We start from the raw sequence: 23,752 nt of genomic DNA, 5'->3' as shown, positions 1-23,752 counted from the left end.
TGAGTTATTTAGGCTACAGTTAAACATCACATGCCCTCAGTCAAGCTGTGCAACCCCTCCCTCCCTCTGTGTGGCTCTGTGCAGTTGTTTGGCAATATCAAGAGATGCCGTGCTCTCCTGACAGGGGTCACAGACTGGCATATAGCAGGTCAGATAGAAGGAGCAAGGAAGCTGCACATCATATATTTAATTTTTTATTCTATCTGGGTTAGTGTTGGTAGAGTAGAGAGTATGTAGCACTTTGTGAGTTTTGTTTACATGTTAATCAAGTGATAAAGGCTGTCAGCGTCAATGGAAGCTTGAGTCAGAGGACATGTGATACTACTAAACTTAGATTTACAACAGAGTGCACATGACATTCCTATGTGAAGGATTAGACAGTAAAAATTGGGAAGTAGGTTAGGCCAAAGTTAAACCAGGAGGCAGCTCTGAACGGCAATGAATTACAGTAGACGATGTGGGTAATAATGATATTGACCTTTTGTTTTCAACTCAAAATCTGTTATTCACATAATTTTGGTTAAATGGGGACTTCCAGTATCTCTAAAAATGAATGTTTTCACAACTGATACGATGACCGAAAGTACAAAAATAAAGTTTTTTATTTAAGTAATAGTTGGACATATTGGACAAATATGTATATATGCTTTCTTGCACAAGGGTTAGGTGAAAACATCGATACCACTGTCATGTCTGTACGCTAAATATGATTCCGAAGCCAGGAGATTAGTTAGCTTAGCTTAGCACAAAGACTGGAGCAGGGGGAAACAGCTGGCTGGCTCCATTCAAAGATAAAAAATGCTAAGCTAAGCTAATCATCTCCTGGCTGCAGCATCGTATTCATCATATTTATTGATTGTTTCATTTACTGTCGCTCTCACAGGAAGGCGAATAAACAGCACAACATTACACGGATATTTTTGGCTTTTTGCCAAAAAAGTATGGTAACCAACAAAAAAGTATGGTAATGTCTGCAGTTAGGATTAGGCAACAAAAACACTAAGTTACTATTAGGAAAAATGTCAAGGTTGGGCTTAAAATAGGTATGTAATCTAATTAAAATACGTATGGAAACAACATAACATACGGAAAACACGTGACAAACCTAACGTAACTTACAAAAAACCCATCCACCTCCGGCCATTAGCAGTCTTTCTCGCGTTTTATTCTACGTCACTAGCTCTGAGCGTAGCATATTTACAGGGAGCGCTTACATAGGACTCGGTACAGACTACATGGCGTACAAATGACATGCGAAAAGCAAGAAAGGCGTTCTTATTGCACGCTAGATGCCTCGCGCATTATCTTGTAATTCATGCGCCTTTTCATGTGAATGGGCTGTCAATCAAGTGTATTCCCCAAAACATCAAACTATTCCTTTAATATGCAGGTATATGCATGTTTTATATTACCTTATTACAGCAATTAGGAACAGCTCTTAAAACATTCACTACATCTATGCTATTTTGTGTTTTGCTCAACGAGAGGATCCACACAAATGTGTCTGCACTGTAGAAGAAAGTGTTAAAGAATCAAACTTTAGATTAAATCAAAATGAAGATCTGGCTGCATTCTCACAAACATATCCAAACATAAGTGTCTAATGCTGTTTTTTCAGGCTGACTTGTGTTTTGTTCACAAACTAATCATAAAAAATGTAATCACCCAAAGCGAAACCAAACCTTAAACCTCAAATAATACAGGTGGAAGTTCCTTTATTACAGTTTCTCTCCTCTCATATGTTCTGTGAAGGAGATTGCTTCTGAATGGAGGGCTGCGGTGCTGCAGTGAACTACGTGCTCATGAATCCTAAAAGAGTCTTTGAGTACCACTAATATGAATAACATGTAGAGCCCATATTGTGTTAAACTTACTTTGACATTGTAATCTTCCAATAATTTGGCTGACTGCCTCTGACTGACTCTGTATTGCCCCGTCATTTCATTCGTGGCGCCCATGTCTGTCTGTCAAAGCCCATCAGTTCTCTTTTGGATTGGCTGTCTACTTTGGCTGGCTGTACAAATTGAATGGATGCTTTATGCATGCAGACTGATGGACATGTCTGTCTGGATTATTTCTTTCCCCTTTATACATCTGTGAAGACCTGTGGAGCGTTATCTTTACACGTTTATGTACACACGGGGAGAATTCATCCCTTTTTGCTTCATACATCTTATCAAGTGATTTAAAATAAAAATATTTACAACACACTTTTCTCCTGAATAAAGTTTGTCTGAAGTCAAGTTTTTAGAGTTGAAAACGTGACTGAGCAAACGGCAAAGGCCATGAGGATTAGGCTGAAATGGGTTGAGTCCTATATTTATGTATGAGGAGTTTAGATATGACCAAGCACGTTCTTCGTTGAATGGTGGGTAGTTCTTGAACAGGTTTATCCTCCTAACTTTTAAAATACCTCATCAAAAAGTTTCTTTCACATACACATTTTTTTTGCTGATAATTCAGCAGTTATCCAACACTGCCTCATTAGTCCACACAGAACTACAGTACTCAATTTATAAGATCTGAGCATTGACAAAATGAGACAGCAGAACATCAAAGATTATATCAAACCAAAAGTAAAACCTCAATAAATTCATCCAATAAAAAGTAGAGCTACAAAGAAAAAAAAGGAAACTAAACAAGAAGAAACAAAGATATGCATTTTTAAATTGTACTGTATTGTTTCTGCACTCCTTATTTTTGTTGCTCATTGTGTTTTATTGTACCACATTAAACATGCATTTATAAAGCACTGTGCTACTGAGATTGTTTTTAAAGTGCTACACACTGTAACTTAAAGGGACAGTGTGTAGGATTTGGCAGCATCTAGTGGTGTGGTTGCAGATTGCAACCAACTGAGTACCCCTCCGCTCACTCCTCCCTTTCCAAGACTGAACTAACGTGAGCTGTCGAGTGCAAAACCGTGGTAACGCCATTTACCTCGCTCAGAGGCCATCTTTACTATAATAACTCTACTTTAGGAGCAACGGAAGTCAGACCGCGGCTACCACGGTTTTGCACTCTTCAGCTCACGTTACTGCAGTTTCAAAAGCGTGTCGGAGGACTACGGTGGCCTACAGGTAACATAAAAATGCCAAACTTTACAAAAACTGCTTGGCTAAAATGATACGTCACAAATGTAGATTTATAAACAAAACTCAGTTAAAAGCTAAAAAAAAAAAATTAAAAACAATGCCAGCCTCCTTACACATCTGGGGCTATTGTGATTATTATTAGAACAAATGAGTAAATGATTTGATTAATTGATTGACTGATTGACCTTGCTCTCTGCTTATTAATTTAAAATGGTTTTATCATTCAATTGAAGACATTTTTAAATATGTTTACTGACCATTTTCTAGTGAATCTGAATAAGAAAGCACCTCTGCCGCCTCACCAATGACAACACCTTGAAAATATAGACAAATACATGTAGACATTTACAACGTGTAGATGCTGTACATTGATGGAAGACGACAGTTGTTACCAAAGTACTTTCAAATCCAGACAGCTGAGATCCAACCAGAGAGGATGGCACCTTGACCTTGTCTCCATGCAAGTTTCTGTAAACATTTTGAGGATAATCACGTCTTTAGGCCATGAACAGCATGGACCGCTGCACAAAGCTTTTTGTATTCACCCAGACCAACGTTATTTACTCTCCAGCTGAGGATAAGGAAGAGGTTGGGGCCACAAACCGGCTACTCCAGCCACAGGTCAATCCCTCAGGTGGGGGGGGGGAGCTTGAGATTGGGATTTTGTGCAAGGCTGAGCAACCATTTCTCGGGGACTAAAGGGGGGTGAAAACCCTCTGAGGTACAATTTAGGCAGCTAAAAAACACTTTCACAGCAAATGCAAGGCTGCTGGACACGATGACAACATAATGGAGAGCCGATAGTCGGAGAATTACACAGAAATGTTGGAAATGTCCTCTCTATGGGTATGTTTCTTGTCAAAATCACGGTCTCACGGCGCCTGGGTTAGCTCAGTTGGTAGAGCGGGCGTCCATGTATTAAGGCTTGGTCCTGACCGCGGCGGCCCGGGTTCGAATCTGGCCTGTGGCCCTTTCCGCATCCACTCTCTCTCTCCCTCCTTTCAAGACTCTATCCACTGTCCTGTCTTAAAAATGGAAAAATGCCCCCAAAAAAATAACTTTAAAAAAAAAAAAAAAAAAAATCACGGTCTCAGGATCTTTCTTTCTTTCAGAAACAAGCCTATGATGCAACGTGGGGAAATATAAAAGCCAATCTCAAACATATGCTCCTTAGGTTAGCGAGTTAAAAGGTCAAGTTTGGTAGTGACCATGAATAAAACAGCAGGTGTATGGTTATATTATTGTAGGTTGGTCAAAGAACACGTTCCATTCGGTTGTACGGGTGAAACCTCAGCTGGAATGTGACCTTTCATTGGCAAGCGAGCCATTAATATACAAAGCTGAGATCAGAGCAGGTCGAGAGGTCACGGAGTGACAGGCAAGATAAACGGGGTGACATTTTCAGCATTCGCTTCAGATATCACTTATCAGCAGCGTCTTTTCTGTTTGCAGAGTTCTTTATGTTCATGTTGTAACATTAAAAAAACTCTGAGGTGTAAGGCTCTGTTCAGACCTGGCATTAGCATGCATCCTGAGTGATACAATCACAAGCGGACAGCTCTAAGTACAGCTGTGAACGCACTCATTGAGGACGCGTTGAGATCCGATCTTTTAGACCACATTCAGATATGGGCAACATATGGCCACATTCTTTTAGCAGTGTGTAAGTGAATGTGTCCCGGGCCACATTAAAGACCGTCTTCTCAACTTACGTCCCTCTGGGATCCGCGGGGTCTCACTGCGCTCCTCCTGTGAATAGATGTGCAGACGTGAGCGCGTGTCTGCCTCGCAGCATGGAAACGGCTTCTGTGCTCTACTGTATTATGTCAGTACAACTGTATTTTATTAAAATATATCTGATCTATTTTATTATCATTATTATCATACTGTCGGTGATGTGTCTGTGTTTTTGTTCCGGTGCTTTGCACAGAGCTGACAACATCTCGCTCTCATATACTCACTACCAAACTAAATGTATATTAATCCGCTGCTGAAAATAGTCCCCATCAAATGCACCTTTGACTCCTGTTTGAGCAACTTTTTCTAAAAACTGGCCCAGATGTTTAAGGAAATTAGTTTTTAAAAAGTGAAACTATACTATTTGTGACATGTATAGCAGAGCCAAACACAAAAGCAACATTTAATTGCTGATTAATATACACCATTTAGTTATTAATATATTGTATCAGAGTGGAAAGCCAAAGAGGCTTATGATGTTCTGTCTCTCATAAGAAGAGAGAAATCCAGTGCAGCTTTTATACCCATGCTTCAGTGAAGCAGGAACAAGGAGATTGAGTATTGTATAAAGCAAAGGTTAATCTGTGGTGTTTTCCCACATAAAAGAGTGACACCTCCGCCTGCTTAGGAAACACCAGATCTGCTGGCTGTGATCCACTCGGGGAAGACGAATGACTGCAACAGAAGCCATTTGATGGTCAGACCCTGTGAGTGATGTGTCACATTGTGCAACTGCCCTGTGATCTTTAATACACAGAGACTTTAATGGATCCTGAATGTGCGGACACACTGATCTATAACATCGCACATCTGACAGACACCTAGCAGGTATGTGATCGCCACAGAGATTTATTCTCTGATGGGGAAAATACAGCCCATTCCCACACAGAGGGATGATACTGTATTTGAGACATCCCAATTGAATTGTTAGTGGCAAATGATCGGTAAAATCTAAATATGTGTACATCATAAAGGAATAATAATTATCATAGTTACCTAAACCAAGTTATTTTATCAGCCCAATCTTAAAGCCCCCTATGTATAGGATTTGAAAAAGTCTCTCGGGGTCAGTGCAACAAGCTGAAAACACAGCACGGACATTAGCCTTCTGCAGTTGATATGGCAACCAATTTCCTAATTACACATCTATTTAAAGATAAAATGCTTAAATAGCATATTTTTAAAGTCGTGTTTATGTCCACCTGATGAATATAAACACAATTATCACTCTGCTTTTGGCTCTTTGGCTGCTAAATGCTCCACTATGTCCACCAGCTAGTCGCCAACTTTGTCAGGGTTTTTGCACTGTGGATTTATTTGAGGGAACAGGAAAGTTGGTTGATAATTTTCTTTGGGTTCGACCGTATACTGTATATGAAGTGGACGTAGTCACCGTGACGTCACCCATTGTTTTTGTGGTCTGCCGTTTTGAAACCTCAAATTCTGCATTTTTGGCTGTCGCCAACTTGTTGTTTTTGCAACCAGAAGTGACACGAGAGGGTGGAGCTAAGTATAACCGAACGCTGAATCAAACATTTTTAGGCGATTAAAAGGGTATAATTAACTTTCATGAACTGAAAACACAAGTTAACGTAAGACGAAAACACGGACAACTCCCAGACCGGACAACGCCGTGGTAACGACCTGGCAATCACAAGGTAGCCACGCCCTAAAGCATCCCCTGCTTTATGGTCTATTTGACTCTAAATGGGACCATAATTTACTAAATGAACATCATGCTGTATCGAAGAAGACTTGAAACTAGCGATTGAGACCATAAACTCATGTTTACAATGTTTACTGAGGTAATAAATCAAGTGAGAAATAGGCTCATTTTCTCATAGACTTCTATACAATCACACTTCTTTTTGCAACCAGAGGAGTCGCCCCCTGCTGGCTGTTAGAAAGAATGCAAGTTTAAGGCACTTCTCAGACCCGGAGGTTGCCTATATTGTGTTCGACACTACAAGCGACTGCTCTCACGTAACTCATTTGATCCAAGTTATATTTGAAATATTGATAACTGCAGCTTTAAAGTCTATCGCAAACTATTTTGACACACAAAATAATAAATCTTTGTTATTGTTTTGTATCTGTTTTTATTTATTTTATGTTCGAAATAAAGTCTTTCATTCATAATTTACTGACACAATCAACAAAAATCTCAAAACATTTTCAGCCCATTACAAAAACTCACTCACTGCACTCCCACACACACACACACTTTATTTTGCTGAAGACCTCCTCCTCCTCCAACGTCTCCTCCTTTCTAGAAATGTTTCACTCCAGATTGGTCATCACCACAATGTATTCAACACTGCAATTTAGCTCATCATCATCATCACCATCATCATCATCACTCCCTCCATCCCAATTAAGCCTAATTACACACGAGGCAGCCATCAAAACAAAAGCTACCGTTCCTTTAAATCTTCATCCCCCTTTCTTTTTTTTTTTTTTTTTGGAGCGAGGAGGGAAAATAGCATGTGAAACCACACTGTCACAAAAAAACACAGACACTCCCCTCCTTCATCAGGAGCACCGTCACACTGACTGACTGAGCTTCCTGCTGCTGTGTTGGATGTTGGATGTGTGCAGCCCTCTGGACTCTGGACTTGGTGGGAGAGGGAGAAGTTTCCCCAGCAGACAGAAGCTGCTGCTGCTTGGATCACTGAGAGAGAGAGAAGAGAAGAGAGACGATGATGATGATGCCTTCCTCCTTCAGCCCAGTCTCTCAAGCTGCTCAGTGGATTTGCTGATTTTTTCTCGAAATTAATTTTCTGCAAGTTATTCACTGAGGACTGAGGGGAGATTTTAAAGCAGAGGATGCTCCCACAGGTCATTCGGATTCTGTATGTCTTGTCTTTCTGCTTTTTCCAAGGAGGCTTTATCAGGTGAGGCGCACTGACATGTATTATCCTCTCTCTCTATGTGTGTGTGTGAGTTATTTTCTCTCCTATTTTCTGCTTGACATCAACTTTTCGACCATCACAGTCGACGCTCCTTGGTGCTCTTCACATCATTTTGTCATTTCACAGACTTTTTTTTTACTTGATTTCTATGCAGCTCTCCAGATAATCTCCCCTTGTTTGTTTGTTTATATTGTTGACTCGAAAAGAACGTGTTTACCTTCAACTAACTCTCCATTTATCAGCTGTTTTTTGGCATTAAATAAAATGTAAATAAGCGCCTCTTTCAAAGAGGTTGCAGGAGAATACATGTGCGCATTATTTACCAAAAAAAAAAAATAATCCAGCATTTTACGCACAAAGAAAACTGAGATTTCTCGTCAACAACTCGCATACAGATCACATTTTGATCTCATGGTTGCAGTTTTTTAAACTATAAGTGCATTCACATTCAGTAATAAGCATTCATGCAAACAATTTACCATGAAAATACAGCATCAGATATGAAACCTTGTTGTCTTGACGCGCAGAGAAAACCTCTCCTGGTTGCAAACTACCTGTGGATTTCCAGCTTGTATTGCAGGACTGATTGGTGGCTTTTTTTAAAGGGTATCCTTAAGACTCCCAATATATGATATAATATTTATTAGGTGATAAACAATTCACCAACAACATGTGGGAAACATCCCATTCCTTGCTTGCTTACTGGAGCATGAATGATGTCATGCATGGATAGAATTTGCACATCTGATGTTTTCAGAAAAAGCAAGAAAAGTGTTTGGCAGAATCGATAATTATTGTAAGAAAAAGGGGGCAAGCTCCAGTCAGTGTGTGTTCAGTGCGTCTGGGGACAAACAGAACAAAAACACCTCCATCTCTCTGTCTGTCTTTCCCTTCTTTATTCTCTCAGTTGGTCCTAAACACACCTCATGTTCCTCTTTCGCTCACTCAGATCATCTACTAGCCACCAAGCTTCTCTCTCTTCCTTACCTCCTTCTACCCTTCCTTCCTTCCTCCCCCCTTCTATCCTTCCTGGTGGCAAAAAACTTTTATTTGCATTGAACACTTTTCCTTATTTCATGCCCTGCCAACCTCAGGTGTGAGCGAAAGGGAATTAAGATCTGCATAATCCTGGAGCGGAACAGAGCCGTGACTCCGTTGAACCCAGGGGCGAAGGAGAGCAGCTCTTAGCCTGGAGAGCAAGTCAACTGACAGCACCTCCTCTCACAAATTATATGCTCTCCCACCAGCCCTGCTCTGCTCTGCTCTCCATGTAGGGAGGGAACCAGAGAGGAAAGGGGAGGGATCGAGGAGGAAGAGGAGGGCAGGTGTAACAGACATGCAGAATCTGATGAAGCTGTGGAGAGGTGGTGGTGGGAGGGAGGGGAGAGGTGGAGAGTGAAAATGGGAATAGAGCAAACTGGAATGGAGAGAAATGCGAACAAGAAATTGAGAGGGTGATTCATTTAGCTGGAGGCGGCGTGGAGATTAGTAAAGTGGAGGACGTGGCCGGGAGATGGAGAGAAATGGTTCAGATAGGAAAGAGATGGAGCAGAGAGAGAGAGGGGGGGTGATGGGTGTGAGAGACAGGAAGTGTTGTAAGAGATTTGAAGAAAAGATTGTCATGTAAAGTAGAGCACAAACTGGATTGGTATGATAGGTTAGGGACTGTATGGTAGTCGACAAGAGGAAATGAGAAACAGGAGTAAAAGGGTGTGATAAATAAAGTTCATATCGTAGTCTGAGTGGGTGGTGGCTGAGGGTTAGGAGATCACACCGATCTCTCTCCTGTGTGTGAGAGAAAGAGAGACTGTTGGGTCTTGTATTGTTGCAGGTCAGCTTGAGAGGAAACCCTCAATCTGGTTTCCTGAACCTAATGTGTGTGGTGACAGATTGCGTATCCCCTCCGCTCACTCCTCCCTTTCCAAGGCTGAGATAACGTGAGCCACCGAGAGCCGCTTAGAGGCCGTCTAACCATATTAACACTACTTTAAAAGCAACGGAAGTCAGACGGCGGCTGGCGGTACCATGGTTTTGTGCTCTGCGGCTCACGTTACTGCAGTTTCACAAGCGTGTCAGAGATTTCAGTGGCCTTCAGGTAACGTAAAAACATGAACGTTTCTCTTTGGAAACCAGTGTTTGGTTTGTCCGTTCTGGGCTACTGTAGAAACATGGTGGACTCCGTGAAGAGGACCCGCTCCCCATGTAGATATGAAGGACTCATTCTAAGCTAACGAAAACACAACCATTCTTAGTTTCAGGTGATTTTACACTAATAAAAACATAATACTGAACATTATATTCCATTTCTGCTAATAGATCCCCCAACATCCTACACACTGGACCTTTTAGCACCAGCAGTTGAAGCTGTGAGCGCTCAGTTGGGGGACTATAAAGACTCTTGATGTATCGTATAGTTAACTCTGATTTGCAGGCTCCTCCATCTGGTGTGGAGTGTCAAGTCACGCTACTTGCCTTCGTTCACAGTGGGCTCTTAAACAGCAGTTTGGATTTGTTTCTGGTAACACGACACCCTAAGAACTACACATTGAGAGACTTTTGTTCACTCTGAGATGTTTCGTTTAGCTCAAAATGATCACACACTTGCTGACTTCACCAGTGTGTGCAGATCACAACAGCAGACGCACGAATTGTGCAAATGTATATGTAAATGTATATCCACGCCCTCTTGTCATCTGATGTGTGTCTGCTCATTAGCAAATTGAGAGTGAAGCATATAGTGAACTGCATTGAAGTGAAGGGCAGAGAAACGCACCGAGGATCCCTGCTGTCCTTGCCTCCGGTCAGTGAGAGATCATGAGTCAGACTCAGAACTGGAAATATTATAGAAGAAGAAGTCTTATCGTTCGATGCAGTTGGGTCCTCATAGCCTGGTTGTGTGGTGTCCACTTGACTTGTGTGTGTTTGTGAGTGAAAGAGAGAGGTAGATTTGGTGGAGGCCTACTGTGTTTCCCTCTTAACTGTAACTAATTAATTCAAGTAGATAATGGCTTTACTTAAAGTCATCACATCGTCAGAAAAGTGGGTCAGTAGCAGAATTATCAAAATAAACAAATTATATGACTGACTTCTTTGGAATGAACTTTAAAAATGCTGTAATTCAGTTTGGGATATAACAAGGAAAGTTATTTTCTTCTTCACTGAGAGAATCCTCACTTAATTGCATGATCATGTGTCTCATATTTGGTCTTAAATATGTGGAATTATTTTAATGTACGGTCACTGAGCTTACAGAAAAAAAAAATCCAACTTAAAAGTTTGTTAAAAAACTATTTCAGATTTGCGTTTCGGAGTCCATTTAGTTTCTTGTATCCCCATGGATGCCCAATTAAGATGATGTATATGCCACTGATATAGTTCTACTGTTACTGCAATTTTGTTTAATAACAGAAGAAATGTTCAGCTATATAAACAATCATCTTTAAACGTCACATTTCAGAATCAAAGAACAAAGACTTCCAGACTCTCCAGTTTTTGCACCAAAGTCCCAAAATCTGTGTTTCAGGCTGAGAGCTCATTATTTCTGTTTCAAATCCCTGTTTACTGTAAACTGTGGTGAACTGCGTCCTCTTATAGCGGGAAGCAAAACTACTTTTAATGCATTCTTTTCTATAAAGTTTGTAAAAATTAAAATGATGAGTGTTACTAATTATATCAGCAGCATCTTATAACATGACATTAACTTTGCTCCCAGTTTGAGCTTCTTTTTTTACAGCTACTGCACAGTTTAAAAATTGCAAGTCAGAGGGTGTGAAGTGCAGGGAGAGGAAGACATTTTAGGACTGGCTCTGGTCAGTGTGAAAAGGAATGGATGATAACATTTTGTACCAAATGACGTCCCTCAGGATAACTCGCCTTGAACACAGTTAAACTTTTTCCCTGAACACCGACTTCTCATTTGAAGCACTGCTGAACGGTTGCAGGTTTAGTGGCAGAACATTTTTCCTCAAATACTGATAATATGAAGTGCTGTACTTGATACTTGCATAGTAGGCTTATTAAGAATAATTTGGAGCTCTTGTAATAACCAATTTAATAGAGTTGCTTTTCTTAAGGCCCGGTCACATTAGCGTTTAAAACAGCAAACTTTTCAACTTCATAGTTCTGTCCTTTGAGGGAAACGTTGAACCAAAGTATCCAAAATTGGAGGAAGCTATTGCAACTTACTAGCTGTGTTGCATCATCCACTTTTTTAGAATAAACTATAAAGTCAGAGTATAAACTGTTCCACAAAAGAGGGATGTTTTGCAGACAGTTGTGGGGCCTAAAAGTTGTCGATCAAGGACTTAAAAGGTGCAATGTGTAAGATCTGGCCAGGATCTTAGAAATAAATCAAATTAAATAACATAAACAACGGAATGTGAAGACGATACAGTGACATAATGTCAAAGATGTCTATGTTGTGTTGCGGAGATATTTACGAAATGAGCATGCTAACCAGCTACAGTAACCCCGGCCTGTCCTTACTTGTAATACCACTTGTTCCTCGAGAGGCGATAGTGAGTCACTGTAGCGTCCAGTCTGCCCTCAGTCCAGAGAATGAAGAAGTAGAGCTGCCCCGAGGGCTTGTCAATAATGCATCCATGGTCCGTGTGTGTTTTTTTAGTTTATTTATTGGATTAAATTGCACCCTCGACTCTTCCTCTCCGCTGCTGGGAGGCTGCTTCACCACGAGTACAGCGTGCGGTGGCTCCCGAAGATGGACGATGCTTCAGTCAGCTGTTAGTTCGAATTCACCCAAAGCAAACCTCTCTCTGATCCCGGGAGGACTGCTGCCCCGACTCCCCGCCTGATCAGCGCACATTCTGTTGCTGCTGTTACACAGGTTAGACCCAGCGCTCCACCAGCACGCTTTGACTCCCGGCACTTGGGCCTTCCGCCGCCCAAATCCAAGCCGCCACAGCCCGCTAACTGAAGCTTGTCCCCTGGAGCCACCTCACGCTCCCCTCCCGGCGAAGCAGTCCCCCCGTTGGCGTGGAGGCCGAAACAAAAACACAAGTCATTTCTTTGTCTCCGTCACCCCGGACCCAAGCCAATAACTTGTACAGCCCCCCGTTTAGTGTCACAGTAAACACAAAGATGGCTAACGATAACCATACGTGATGATTATAAGATAGCATTGTTAGTTTGTTTCAGCAGTTTGATTGAATTTTACACATTCTTGCCCTGCTGTTGGTTGGCGTTTTTATATATAACTGATGACTGTAAATTTAGATTGTGTGTATTCAGTAGTAGAGGTGCAATGCTGCCTTCCATGTCTTTGGAGCATGTGGCTGACGTTGCATCTTAAAGCAGCTGTTGCACTCAATATTGTGCATCACAAACTTAAGTTAAAACATAAAGTGAATAAGGGCTTCCTAAGGATAAAGATTAAGAGGTAATAAATAAAAAAAAAAACTTTGACCAAGTCAATATGCGCTTATAAACTCCCCATTCAAATTACTTGTATCAAATGTTTCCTTTTGAAGCCCGTTCTAAGAAACACCTGTTATACAGCAAAAAAAAAAACAGTATTCACAAGAAACACTGTGGAAAGAAGTAAACATAATTTAGCCAGTCCAAACTTCAAAAGCTCAGTTGTTGGGCGAGGACACAATCTTTCTGTGATTGCTTTAATTAAATTCTGATGGTAGTCCCAGCTGGTATGGAAGTATCTGCAACAGCAAAGTAATATCTGGAGGCTAGTAAACAGGAGAGGGATGAGGAAAGCAGTTTGAGTGCCTTCATTTTAAATGTTTCTCAACCAACAAGGAGTTTAAAATGTGGCTTGTCCCTTACTAAAACAAATTGCATATGAAAACTTGGGTGAGAAAAGGCTATTTCTTCCTGTGAATTTGAGAAGTGGAGAACACTTTTGCATTGAAATTGTTGCACTTGAAGCGATTAGTGACACATTTAGCAGCAGATAACTAAATAAAATTGGTCATGTAAAAAAAAAAAACATGCAAAAGAAAAAGCAGACATGCTTTGAATTCACATGCCGGGTTTTAATTTGTCATTTTCTTTGTACACAGCAGTGTGAAAACAGTATCAAGTGAATGTTACTGAGATGTCACCTTGAGTTACACTGTCACAAACACTTTTAGGGCTCTCTTATATCCTTTCCAAAAAAAACAAATCCCCGCGTACTTGGCTGATACACAGAGTCGAGCAGCGAAGAGTGCTGACGAAAAGGAAGCGTGAAAGGACGACAGATGGGATGTTTACGTGAGTTAATGACTAAAAAATGAGCGCCAAGCTGGAGACAAGAGTCGAACAGACGGTTTGCTCTCCACTTCGAGCGCCACCAGTAGTGGTATACTTATTAATGAAATATGAAGACTAGGGATACAAAGAAGATTCATCAAAAGATAAAGTTTAATTTTTGTGCTGGTGAGGTTTTAAATCCCGTTGAGGATATGTAGAAGATTTAATTGTAGCTTGTCAAAAAAAGAAGTAATTATTTATTCAGCTGGTTCTCAGAGGAATGTTTTGATTTGTTTTTTCTACAATTGGTTTAATTTTCACAGTAAAAGTCAGTGAAACACATTAAGCAAAACTAACCATCCTCCCTCCTGATTATAAATATTTGTCATGAGCAACTTTTAATAAAAAACAAAGAGTTGGTGAGCATGCAGTCTATTCTTAAAACCCTGACAAGAAAGCAGCGTCCGACACAGATCTGCCCATTGCTTCAGTGGCCGTTAGATTTGTGTTTGGATATATGGTGGAGGTGACAGCCTGCTGATGGTCTCAGCAGTCGGCCGGCGCTTTCGGTGTTCAGCTGACACCTCGGGCTGAGAGATGTGACTGATGGTTTGCTGCCCGTTTCAATCAAACCACATATGACCTTTCCCCGTTTCTATTATATGAAATGTGCATATCAACCTCCTTTGCCACATCTTAAAACATAGTTCCTGATTCTGGAGGATAAAAACTGTAGTTTTGCCCTGAAATATGCCAACCATCTTTTCCCTTATTAAGGGCCACACATGAGTTTAAAAGCTATAGACATCTTACAAAAATGTTATTTTTTTTCATCAAGGCAGAGAAATGCTCCCAGTCTATTCCTTGCCAACACTAAACCATGTGTTTGTGACATGCCTCGGCTGCCAGCTGAAATCAATACTCCAAGCCACTGAATAATAAATGCATCATGAAGTGTAACTGATGGGCATCAGCTCAGGGTAAACTTTTAATCCCCACAGATATGTAGCCAGCTAACGCCAAGCTGGAAGAGCATTAACATGCAATATTGTCCATTGGTCATGCAGGGAACCACAAAAAAACACATTTCAAGCATTTATTCACAGAGGTTAAAAATTCAAATGTTCTTTTGTGCTTCACTCGTTTCACACACATGCATGAGAACAAGTAATGCCAGAGGTTAAAGAAAGCATTGAGTTGATCATCTCATGGCCACAAAATGTACTAGCCTGCAAACTGCAAATAGATTTAATCCAAGACAACCCGAATAACCTGGGTAAGTAAAGAGACATTTCTATTGTATGTCAAAAATCCATCAAATTAAAGTACTTGAATAACTATTTTCATTTTAATACTGGATTAGATGACAATGTATAATTTGAAAGGGGCCACTCAGAGACAAATCACAGAGAATTATCACCTGGCTCTGCAGTTCCCCTCAGCTCTGTGGAGCTTTATTAGCATATTTTTGGTTCAACAGATCCTCATACAACGGTTCATATGATAGCTTACGAAAAGTTGTTCCTAATTTTTTGTTCATTTTCCTACAAATATCCAGCAACACGTGACGCACATGTCCATTTCTGCTCCAGTCTTTTCAAAATAAACTTCCATAGGTTTAGGCATACAAAACTACTCAGAAGAAAATTATGGTTTGGGTAAAATAACACAGGAAGTGGTGCAACTGAAGTACAGAAGTTATGTGACAAAAACTCCTTAGTTAGGTTTATGAAAAGATCATGGATTGGGATTAAAATAAATCCAGAAGTGGCGTAATTTAAGTACGTAAATTACGTGACAAAGAACTCAACGTAGACTTCTGGTTTCACTCAGGGTACGAACAGCGGTCTCCGAAAGTTCGGTGGTATTAGCCCCTAAGCGGCATGTGTCGCTCTTTATACTTCCTGCTTCACGATTACAAGGATTACATACAAATTGATTTTGTGTATGAATTACAATGCTTTTCGCAGGTGCAGCTGTGTATGTATGAGCACAGCCTGTTTTGGTTTTATAGCCTGTAATTTTACTGTTCATTCTCACCAGCATCATTTTCAGGTGCAGGCAGCTGTTTTCAGTGAAAAAGCTCTTATAAACCCACTGTATACTACTTGCCCTGCAAACAGCATATAGACACAAATAGTGACTAGCTGTTGATCACAGTGGAGCAGCTCTAGAGCCAGATGTTTCCCTCAGGAGGCAGCGGTGACCAAAACAGCTGTAAGGAAAGTTGGACACAACTCTGAACATTCAAATGTTTCAGTTTAAATATCTGCTCCTCACATGACTTTGTTAATTAATCAAACACAACACATACTGTTAGATCAGTCTTGTATGTATAGGCTTTGGAATTGACAAGCTTGCAGCTAAATGTACATGGATGCATATTTGTGTACATTTGAGGAAAGTCCCATACTACAGCTTTTATATTACCACTGAAAGCCTCTCTGTCCATTGTCAGTAGTGATAACAAACTCTAAAGTCAGGCAGGCTGACTGTCTGCAAAAAGACATTTCAGCACTTACTGTAGACACAGCAGGTATAGTCAGAAATGAATGGCAGATGTTTGGTTGGCTTCACTGGGGTTATAAAACCACAGATGTGTGCCTACAAACACATGTGCTTCTTTATGTTTCTCTCACTCTGTGCACAGATCAAACCAACGCAATATACTGTGTGAGTCAATATCTAGATAACAAAATATGTGACACAGTGGTAAGGTAATGCAATTAAGTGGACCTCTCTCTTCAGATTAAAATGGCCACTTATTGACTGGAGCAGCACTTTGGCTCTGAGGTTCACCGCTGTAGGTCATTATGTTCTCTGCAATTAGAAGCATGAAGTGGGGGCCCATTATGAAACCCTCCATCACGTCATTATGTCGGACCATACAGACCGTGCTGATTACACTTTCGGGGAGAGGAAAAGTCTGTCCTACAAAAAATAATCCTCATAATATATGGTTGGACAAAAAGAAACAGTGGGCAGTGGAGTCAAACTGCAGCTCTGCTTTGTAATTGAATCAAAACTGAACCATTAACTAAACCATTAAGAATGACCGCGCCACAATAAATCAGTTATTACAGAGGACTTTAATTTATCAGCCAAATACTGCAGGCTAAAGCTAACAGTAGTAGAGCAGACTGCACGTATTAACCATGAGTAAAAATTACACCTCAATCAAACCCACTGGCTTTCATTTTGGTCATTTTGGCTGTTTTTTAAGAAATCTAAATTGGTCCTAAATTGCCCTAAATTAACTCTTTAACACCCTCCATCTTTTGGGATGTTGACAATAATATTAAAAATAAATGTAGCCATTAATTAATTGATAAAATGTGACACAAATTTATATTTCTGTTTTAATTTGCTTCTTTATTTATTAATATTTGTATTAATTCCCTTATTTATTAACTCTTCTGTTTAATTTTGCCTTTATTTTGTATTTATTTTTGCATTCATTATTTATTTATTTATTTTTGCATTTATTATTTATTTATTTATTTTTGCATTTATTTATTTATTCATTTACTTTTTTTTTTAAATCTATTTGTTTATTTATTATTTTATATTTACTTTTAAATGTTTTTATTTATTTATGCATTTTCCCCTTTGCATTTCACCCCTAATTTATTTCCCCAAACATATTTCTTTATATATTCTTTTCTTTATACATTTCTTTATGCATTTCTGCCTCATTATGCAAATGAGGGGGCTGTCACTCAACGTGCGTCATGGGGTCAGAGCATATGGGTCAGACTGCATAGATCTCCTCCCCGAGGTTTAGCTCATTCAGAATGGGAACCTCCAGGCTGATGTAACAAGAAACCGTCGAGAAACAACAAAGTCTGATTAAAATGGAGCAAATGTTGGCTTGTGAAAGTTCCCCAAATTAAAACAAATGGACCATTTTTTTTATGTTAGACCCATGCAATGAATATTTCATTTTTGGACTGCTTTGAAGGCACATGTAGGGTAGAACAACATCATCTCAGCTGTTTTTAATAATGACCACAAATCACCTAAAAGACTTATAGTCTAATCTTTAAATTCATATATTGCATATTGCGCATATAATGTGACATGTTATAGTACCAGCAGTATGTAAAAATGTGGTAGCAGCCTAATTTTACTAAACTCCCTTGTGCCAAGGGAGTTTGGAGGAAAACAACATTCAATATCACAGAAAAGTTTTAATTAAAAAGATGTTTGCTCATACTATTAACATTTTCTTTGCAATGATGCACTTATTATAGTCACTGAAGAGCATTCCTATGACTGTAATGTAGCATTTCACCGATTAAAAAAAGCTTTCTGTGTGACTCATGTACACACTGTGATCCTCTTAGAGACGAGACGGCACATAGTGACACCCAGGTCACTCATATAAGGAAACAGACCTAGCTGCAGTGGAAATAAAAACCAAAACAACAAACAAATCGTCCCTCTTCCACCATTTCACTCCAGCCGAGGTCACACATGACCAGCGGAGCGGAGTTTGTTGGGCGGTAAAGGGGGTCGAGAGGGTTGTTGAGGGGGATTAAAGCTGTGTTCCTAAGATAACAATATGGCAGTACGGGGGTCTGTCCTCTCCAGGAGCATGAAATGAAGAGTGGTGCATGTTGGGATACAATGCAGGAGCCTGTGTAATTCCTCTACACACTGAATGAATTAGTTTCTGATGTTAGGACACACAATTCTCACACACTACAGGAAGAACTAAATCACCGTCGGTAAAGAAAAAGATGTATTTATGTTCATGGGTTGCTATGTCTGTGAAGCAGAATAGGTATGTTTACCTTATTGACATGTGCCTCTCTCTAACAGCTAGAGATCCAATAGGGTCTCCAATAATCAGCTACCATAGAAATAGCTCTGTATTGATGGGTAGACTTACTGTTGGTGTCCAATATCTGACACTTTGTGATATAAGTGGGCTGTTTGCCTGCAGGTTACTCAATTTATACACATTGCAAAGCTGCTTCAAGGGTAAAACACCACAGATCATGTACTTCCACAAATCCCTGGTGCTCTGACCTCTGGATCCCTGGCAGACTTTTCTCCCCACATTAGTGAGATGACTGGTCGTCCTTGACAGGTGAAGTGCTGTATAAATGATATCATAGTGTGCTCGAGTAAGAAAACCTGACAGTAGCTGAACCCAGTTTTTCTTAAGAGGAGAACACAACAATTTGGAGCTTTGAAAGTTGTTGTTGCAAAGCCCAAGTATATTTTTGGGTTGCAGCTTCATAGAGAGAATGATTTTGAAAGGATGCAACTCTGACTATAACTCTGCCAAGAATGTTTTATCATAATAATTGCTGTCTGCAGTTTACAACCAACGGCACTGCTGTAGAATAAACCTTATTTAGGAGTAAAATATTTGACATTCTAGCCCCTCACAGTCTTATTTTACCACCTGATTCGACTGTTATCAGGCCATTAAATGTGCGTTATTGCTGACTAAAAGCACCCAAGGAGGGTGGAAAGAAGAGATGTCACGCGTCATCAATGCGTCATATCTTTGAGGTACAACACATGCGCAGTAAAGTTTGGTCTGCAATTGCCGTAATTGAGCCAATTGCAACGCATGACCGCAGATTCAGTTACACTGCGCATGTGCTAAACCCCGTACCCCAAGACCCGTGTCCGCCCGTGTCCCAGCCTCTTTCAATAGACCTTGTAAGCACCATAGATGTTCACGTTGTTGAAAGCGAAACTTAAAAGCAACACGTTCTAACATGTAAAACTGAATGAAACTTTACGTTTTGAACAAACAAAACAGCTTCATTTAGGGTTAGGCAAGAAAACCACTTAGTTAAGTTTAGGTGAAAAACATTGTGTTTTGGCTTAAAATAACTACGTTTCAAAAGTGATAGTGAAACTTAATGCTTGCGAACACAAAGACAACACATTGTTGGTTTCACACAGGATGCAAACTCCTGTCTCTGTCTATACTAGAGCGTCTCAAGTCTGCTTTTGCTCCTGTCGGTCCTATGGTCGCTAGAGGTCACCATCGTCTTCTTTTATTCCTTCTTTCGGTTATCGACCATTTGAAAAGATGACAAAACCTGCCATTGGGTGTAGCAGGGCCCTACTGACCCACATCTCTGAGGCTTATAACCATTGATAATGCCCCATTTAATGACCTGATAACAGTCTAATCAGCTGATTTTACTATCTACCATCGAAGCAGAAAAACATCAGTCTGTTGATTCCTAGAACTGAGAATGAGATACTGTAAGTAAGCCTCATTTTGGACAAAGAGCATTTAATATGCATCTCATTGAACACAGTACTGTTAAACCAATTTGTGAGCTTATTCATTTGCAGCACATACTGCTGATGGGAAGTTTGTGGGTTATTTGAGACAAGCAATATAACGTAATTGAAAAAAAAAATGATTTTGAGTTCCTGCTGCTCTGCTTTTCTATTACAAGTGCTGTGTATGTTAGTTATGATGGTTCTGGTCTGAGGCGAAAGCATACACTCCTTGTTCTGTACTTCTTCTAATGAGGTGGATGGAAATCGGATACTAAACATATTACCAGTATGGCAGGCTTTACACCAAATGTTTCGGACTCTGAAAGTAGTCCGAGTCCATATTTATCAGTCTATTAAATCCTATCCTGAGTCTTTAATTAACTCTTCCCCCTCTCCTTGATTCAATCAATGACCTGCCAGGCGTTTATCTTCCCATGAAAGGACACATTCATGTTAGTTGTTGAAATCATGTTAGTGGGGTCCGACTGATAATCATCAAATTAACAATTGTTTTATTCATTAACAGTTTAATGTTTAATACAGTAGTAATATTTAGATTTTATCGTTGATCTCTAGGGAGTAATTGTAAAAGCTTGTAGAATTAATCAATAATTCATTCTGCATGTTATATAGAGTTCATGTGCCAATCTAGACTATTCATAGTTGTTACTGTTCTACATTAAAACAGTCTAGAAACAGGCTCTAATGCATGCACTTGATTCGGCAAGGGTAAATAAAATGTAATGAGTGTTTTGAGGTCAAAACAGGACTATTTCAATTTATTTAGATTGCCATACAGTATTTGAGCATGGAAGCGTTAACATTTAGATACCTATCACAATGGGCGCCTAGTTATATTTAAAAGTGTGGTTGCAACATAAGGGACCGTCAAGGGGAGGTATGGTAAGAACATTTTCATTTAATTAAAACACCTGAAAGTGCCATTTCCTGCAATATAGAGCCTTCAATCATGACCAATAAAGCGGAGTTTGTATTACACTATATATTCAAATATTTGTAATATTTTCTCCAGCTGTAAGAGAATAGTTTTGACTGCAGTTTTGTTTTGACTAGGCCTGAACACTATGCTGTGAAGCTAGCACTAATGGGAAAGAGCACTTCCTGCGATTTCTTATAAAATAAAAGCCGCTTTTATTCGTGGTGAAAAGCTTAAAAACGCCTAATTACTGTACAACCGCAGCATTATTCGCGTCATGTCCTGCCTCCTGCACCCCTCACCTAAACCAAATGTTTCCAGGAATGCCAGTCGATGAGAACATGTCTGACATATAACTATTTTAACATCCAAACTCGCTCAAATAAAATTGTTTTGGGGGAGCAAACGCGTGTTTCTGCATCACCACTTTTTGATCATACAACTTTGCTAATAATGGGGTGTGCAGCTGCTCTGCTTGCTCCAATGCTCAGGCGCCTATGCCTATCACAACTTCTATAAAAGTTCATCTTCACCCATAAACTTTTGATATGTTCCACTTGATAAGTTGATAGGCAACAAGGGAAGTTGGTAGGTCAAGTAGGTAAGTAGGGAAGTCACACCGATGTTACAGTCAATATCTGTCGAGTGCTTACTTTGATCTTTACCGTTGGATGGCTGTGTGTCTGGCCTCTCCAATCGAGTTTTCACTGCGGGTTTCCACCTCGTGCCGCTGTAACCATTCCGTCCTCCGCACAGCAATTGCCTCATTGACATTATGGTTCCCTTATAGCAATGGGTTTAAATCTGAAATATTGGCACAAAACAAAAGAGGCTTCCGTGGTTACATTCAACTCGTGTTGGAGGTAAAATTCAATTAAAGCAAACAGTTGAAATGGTCATTTCAAGGTAATCCTATTCCAATGCCCTATAGTTTTATTGACGTCACGTTTTAAAGTCACATTGACATTGAGTAAAAATTATAGACACCGCGGTCATGAAGAATGTGCTCGGACATTTTATTATGGCTATTTGGAGGACACAACTTGGATGCCTTCCTTGATGTTTAGAAGACGTGATTTTTATCGTGTTTTTGTAGCTGGTGACGCACACACACACTATTAGTCATGCATGGCCATACTTTGAGCCTAGTGTGTGGCCCGAGATAACCACGAACAGAGCTTCCTAACCATCCATAACAGGGCTGGAGACACATCTCTTTATCAGGTTCAACAGACACTGTGTGTGTCCTGAGTGCGTTCTTCCTCTCACTTTGGTGCTTGACCACTGAAACACCCTTCATTTGTCTGTTTGTCCCCACAAGACGCCCACATTGTTTCCTGGAATGGTGTGTCAAATCCGGGGTCCTCTGGGGACGAGAGATGTTTGCTTTTCAATAAATGGGTGGTACGCTCGAAAAATGTGTCAAGGACTCTGTTGATGACGCCGGGTTATGCTGTTGTCATTAATTCCACCAGTAATTTCCTGAAACATTTCAGATGTGTTGTTCGTCTTTGTAATATGTGCCTGCAGTGTAGGGCACATTACACCAACACAAAAATAGTCCAATTCTAGTGAAACCAAGAGAGATTTCTCTTGTACAATAAAGTATCGGGGTATTATTGTAACAATATAATTTGCAAATGTGTGTGTAGAGATGTGAAACTGTATCTCAATTCCTATGTGCGTAAGATTTGTAAATGTGTACGAGAATTTGTCAGGGATGGCGTGTCAATATACGCTTGTTACATGCATAGTGTCCTTTCAAAATAAACTTCACAGGAAGTTAGGTTTAGGCAACACAACCACTTAGTTAACTTCACTGACTAATGACTCATGTGACAAAATAAGTGAACGTTGACTACACAGGCCAAGAACAGCGGTCTCCTTGTTGAAAGTCCTGTGTTTGTTTGACCCACCTGCCCTAAGCGGACTTACACACTCTTTATACTACTTCAGTTGCTCTGACCGTCTCATAACGCCAAGGATGGGTTTTCATTGGTGTTAGTTGAAAAGCCTGCTGCGACGCATCCAGTCGCTAAAGGGTGCCTCCGTGCGTCATTATCCGATGCCGAGGGGCAATGACCAAGCTGCGTTATTTGACGAGTTGGGAGTGAGAACGGGTCGGATTTGTCAATGTGTACAAAAAACTACATGTGCATTAGATTTGTACATTGATACAATCTGAAAATAGTTGGGCTGTCCTTGACCAAAGAAATTCTTAGTCGCCTGACGCCTTCTCCACAAAGGATTGCACAAAAGCACCACTTTAAAACCAGAAATGTGCTCATAACTTTCTTAGAAATAAGTCATTCAGCTTGAAAAAAAGGATAAAAATTACTAATCGACTAAAGAAATCTTAGTCGACTAAGACCAACAATTTGTCTTCCTAATCGACTAAAAGGGTCAAACCCTAGAAAATAGCTACTCAGTGAACCTTGAGGTGAGAATATGTTTTCAACTGCTGTTTTCCAAGGTCAAGTATCGACTTTGAAACTCTACATTACACAATGGATTCAGCTGTGGATTAGGCTTTTACTTCCTCTGATTTACTCTGACTGTCAGCGTCTTCTTGGGCTTGCCATCATAACATGACATTGTCTGACACC

The 23,752-nt window shown here is 40.1% G+C and overlaps 1 protein-coding gene and 1 long non-coding RNA gene across 5 annotated transcripts in view; one reads left to right on the top strand and one right to left on the bottom strand.

Moving 5' to 3' along the window:
- Window positions 1–7,049: 7,049 nt before the first annotated feature.
- LOC141775731 (uncharacterized) overlaps window positions 7,050–23,752 on the bottom strand; it is a 71,876-nt gene continuing 55,173 nt past the window's right edge. Inside the window, exons 3-4 of the long non-coding RNA XR_012595668.1 lie at window positions 21,800–21,950; window positions 7,050–7,503 (exon numbers count right to left, since the gene is read on the bottom strand). This is a non-coding gene — a long non-coding RNA (uncharacterized LOC141775731). The remainder of the gene's footprint in view (window positions 7,504–21,799; window positions 21,951–23,752) is intronic.
- Window positions 7,378–23,752, top strand: part of glra4a (glycine receptor, alpha 4a) — a 54,121-nt gene continuing 37,746 nt past the window's right edge. For all 4 annotated transcript variants that reach the window (XM_074649355.1, XM_074649354.1, XM_074649352.1 and 1 more), the window contains exon 1: window positions 7,378–7,726. In XM_074649355.1, coding sequence (XP_074505456.1) covers window positions 7,659–7,726 — 68 coding nt within the window. In that variant the 5' untranslated portion in view covers window positions 7,378–7,658. The remainder of the gene's footprint in view (window positions 7,727–23,752) is intronic.

Source organism: Sebastes fasciatus, chromosome 10, assembly GCF_043250625.1.
Source record: "Sebastes fasciatus isolate fSebFas1 chromosome 10, fSebFas1.pri, whole genome shotgun sequence".
Lineage (NCBI taxonomy): Eukaryota > Metazoa > Chordata > Actinopteri > Perciformes > Sebastidae > Sebastes > Sebastes fasciatus.
This window is presented reverse-complemented; position numbering and strand designations above follow the sequence as displayed.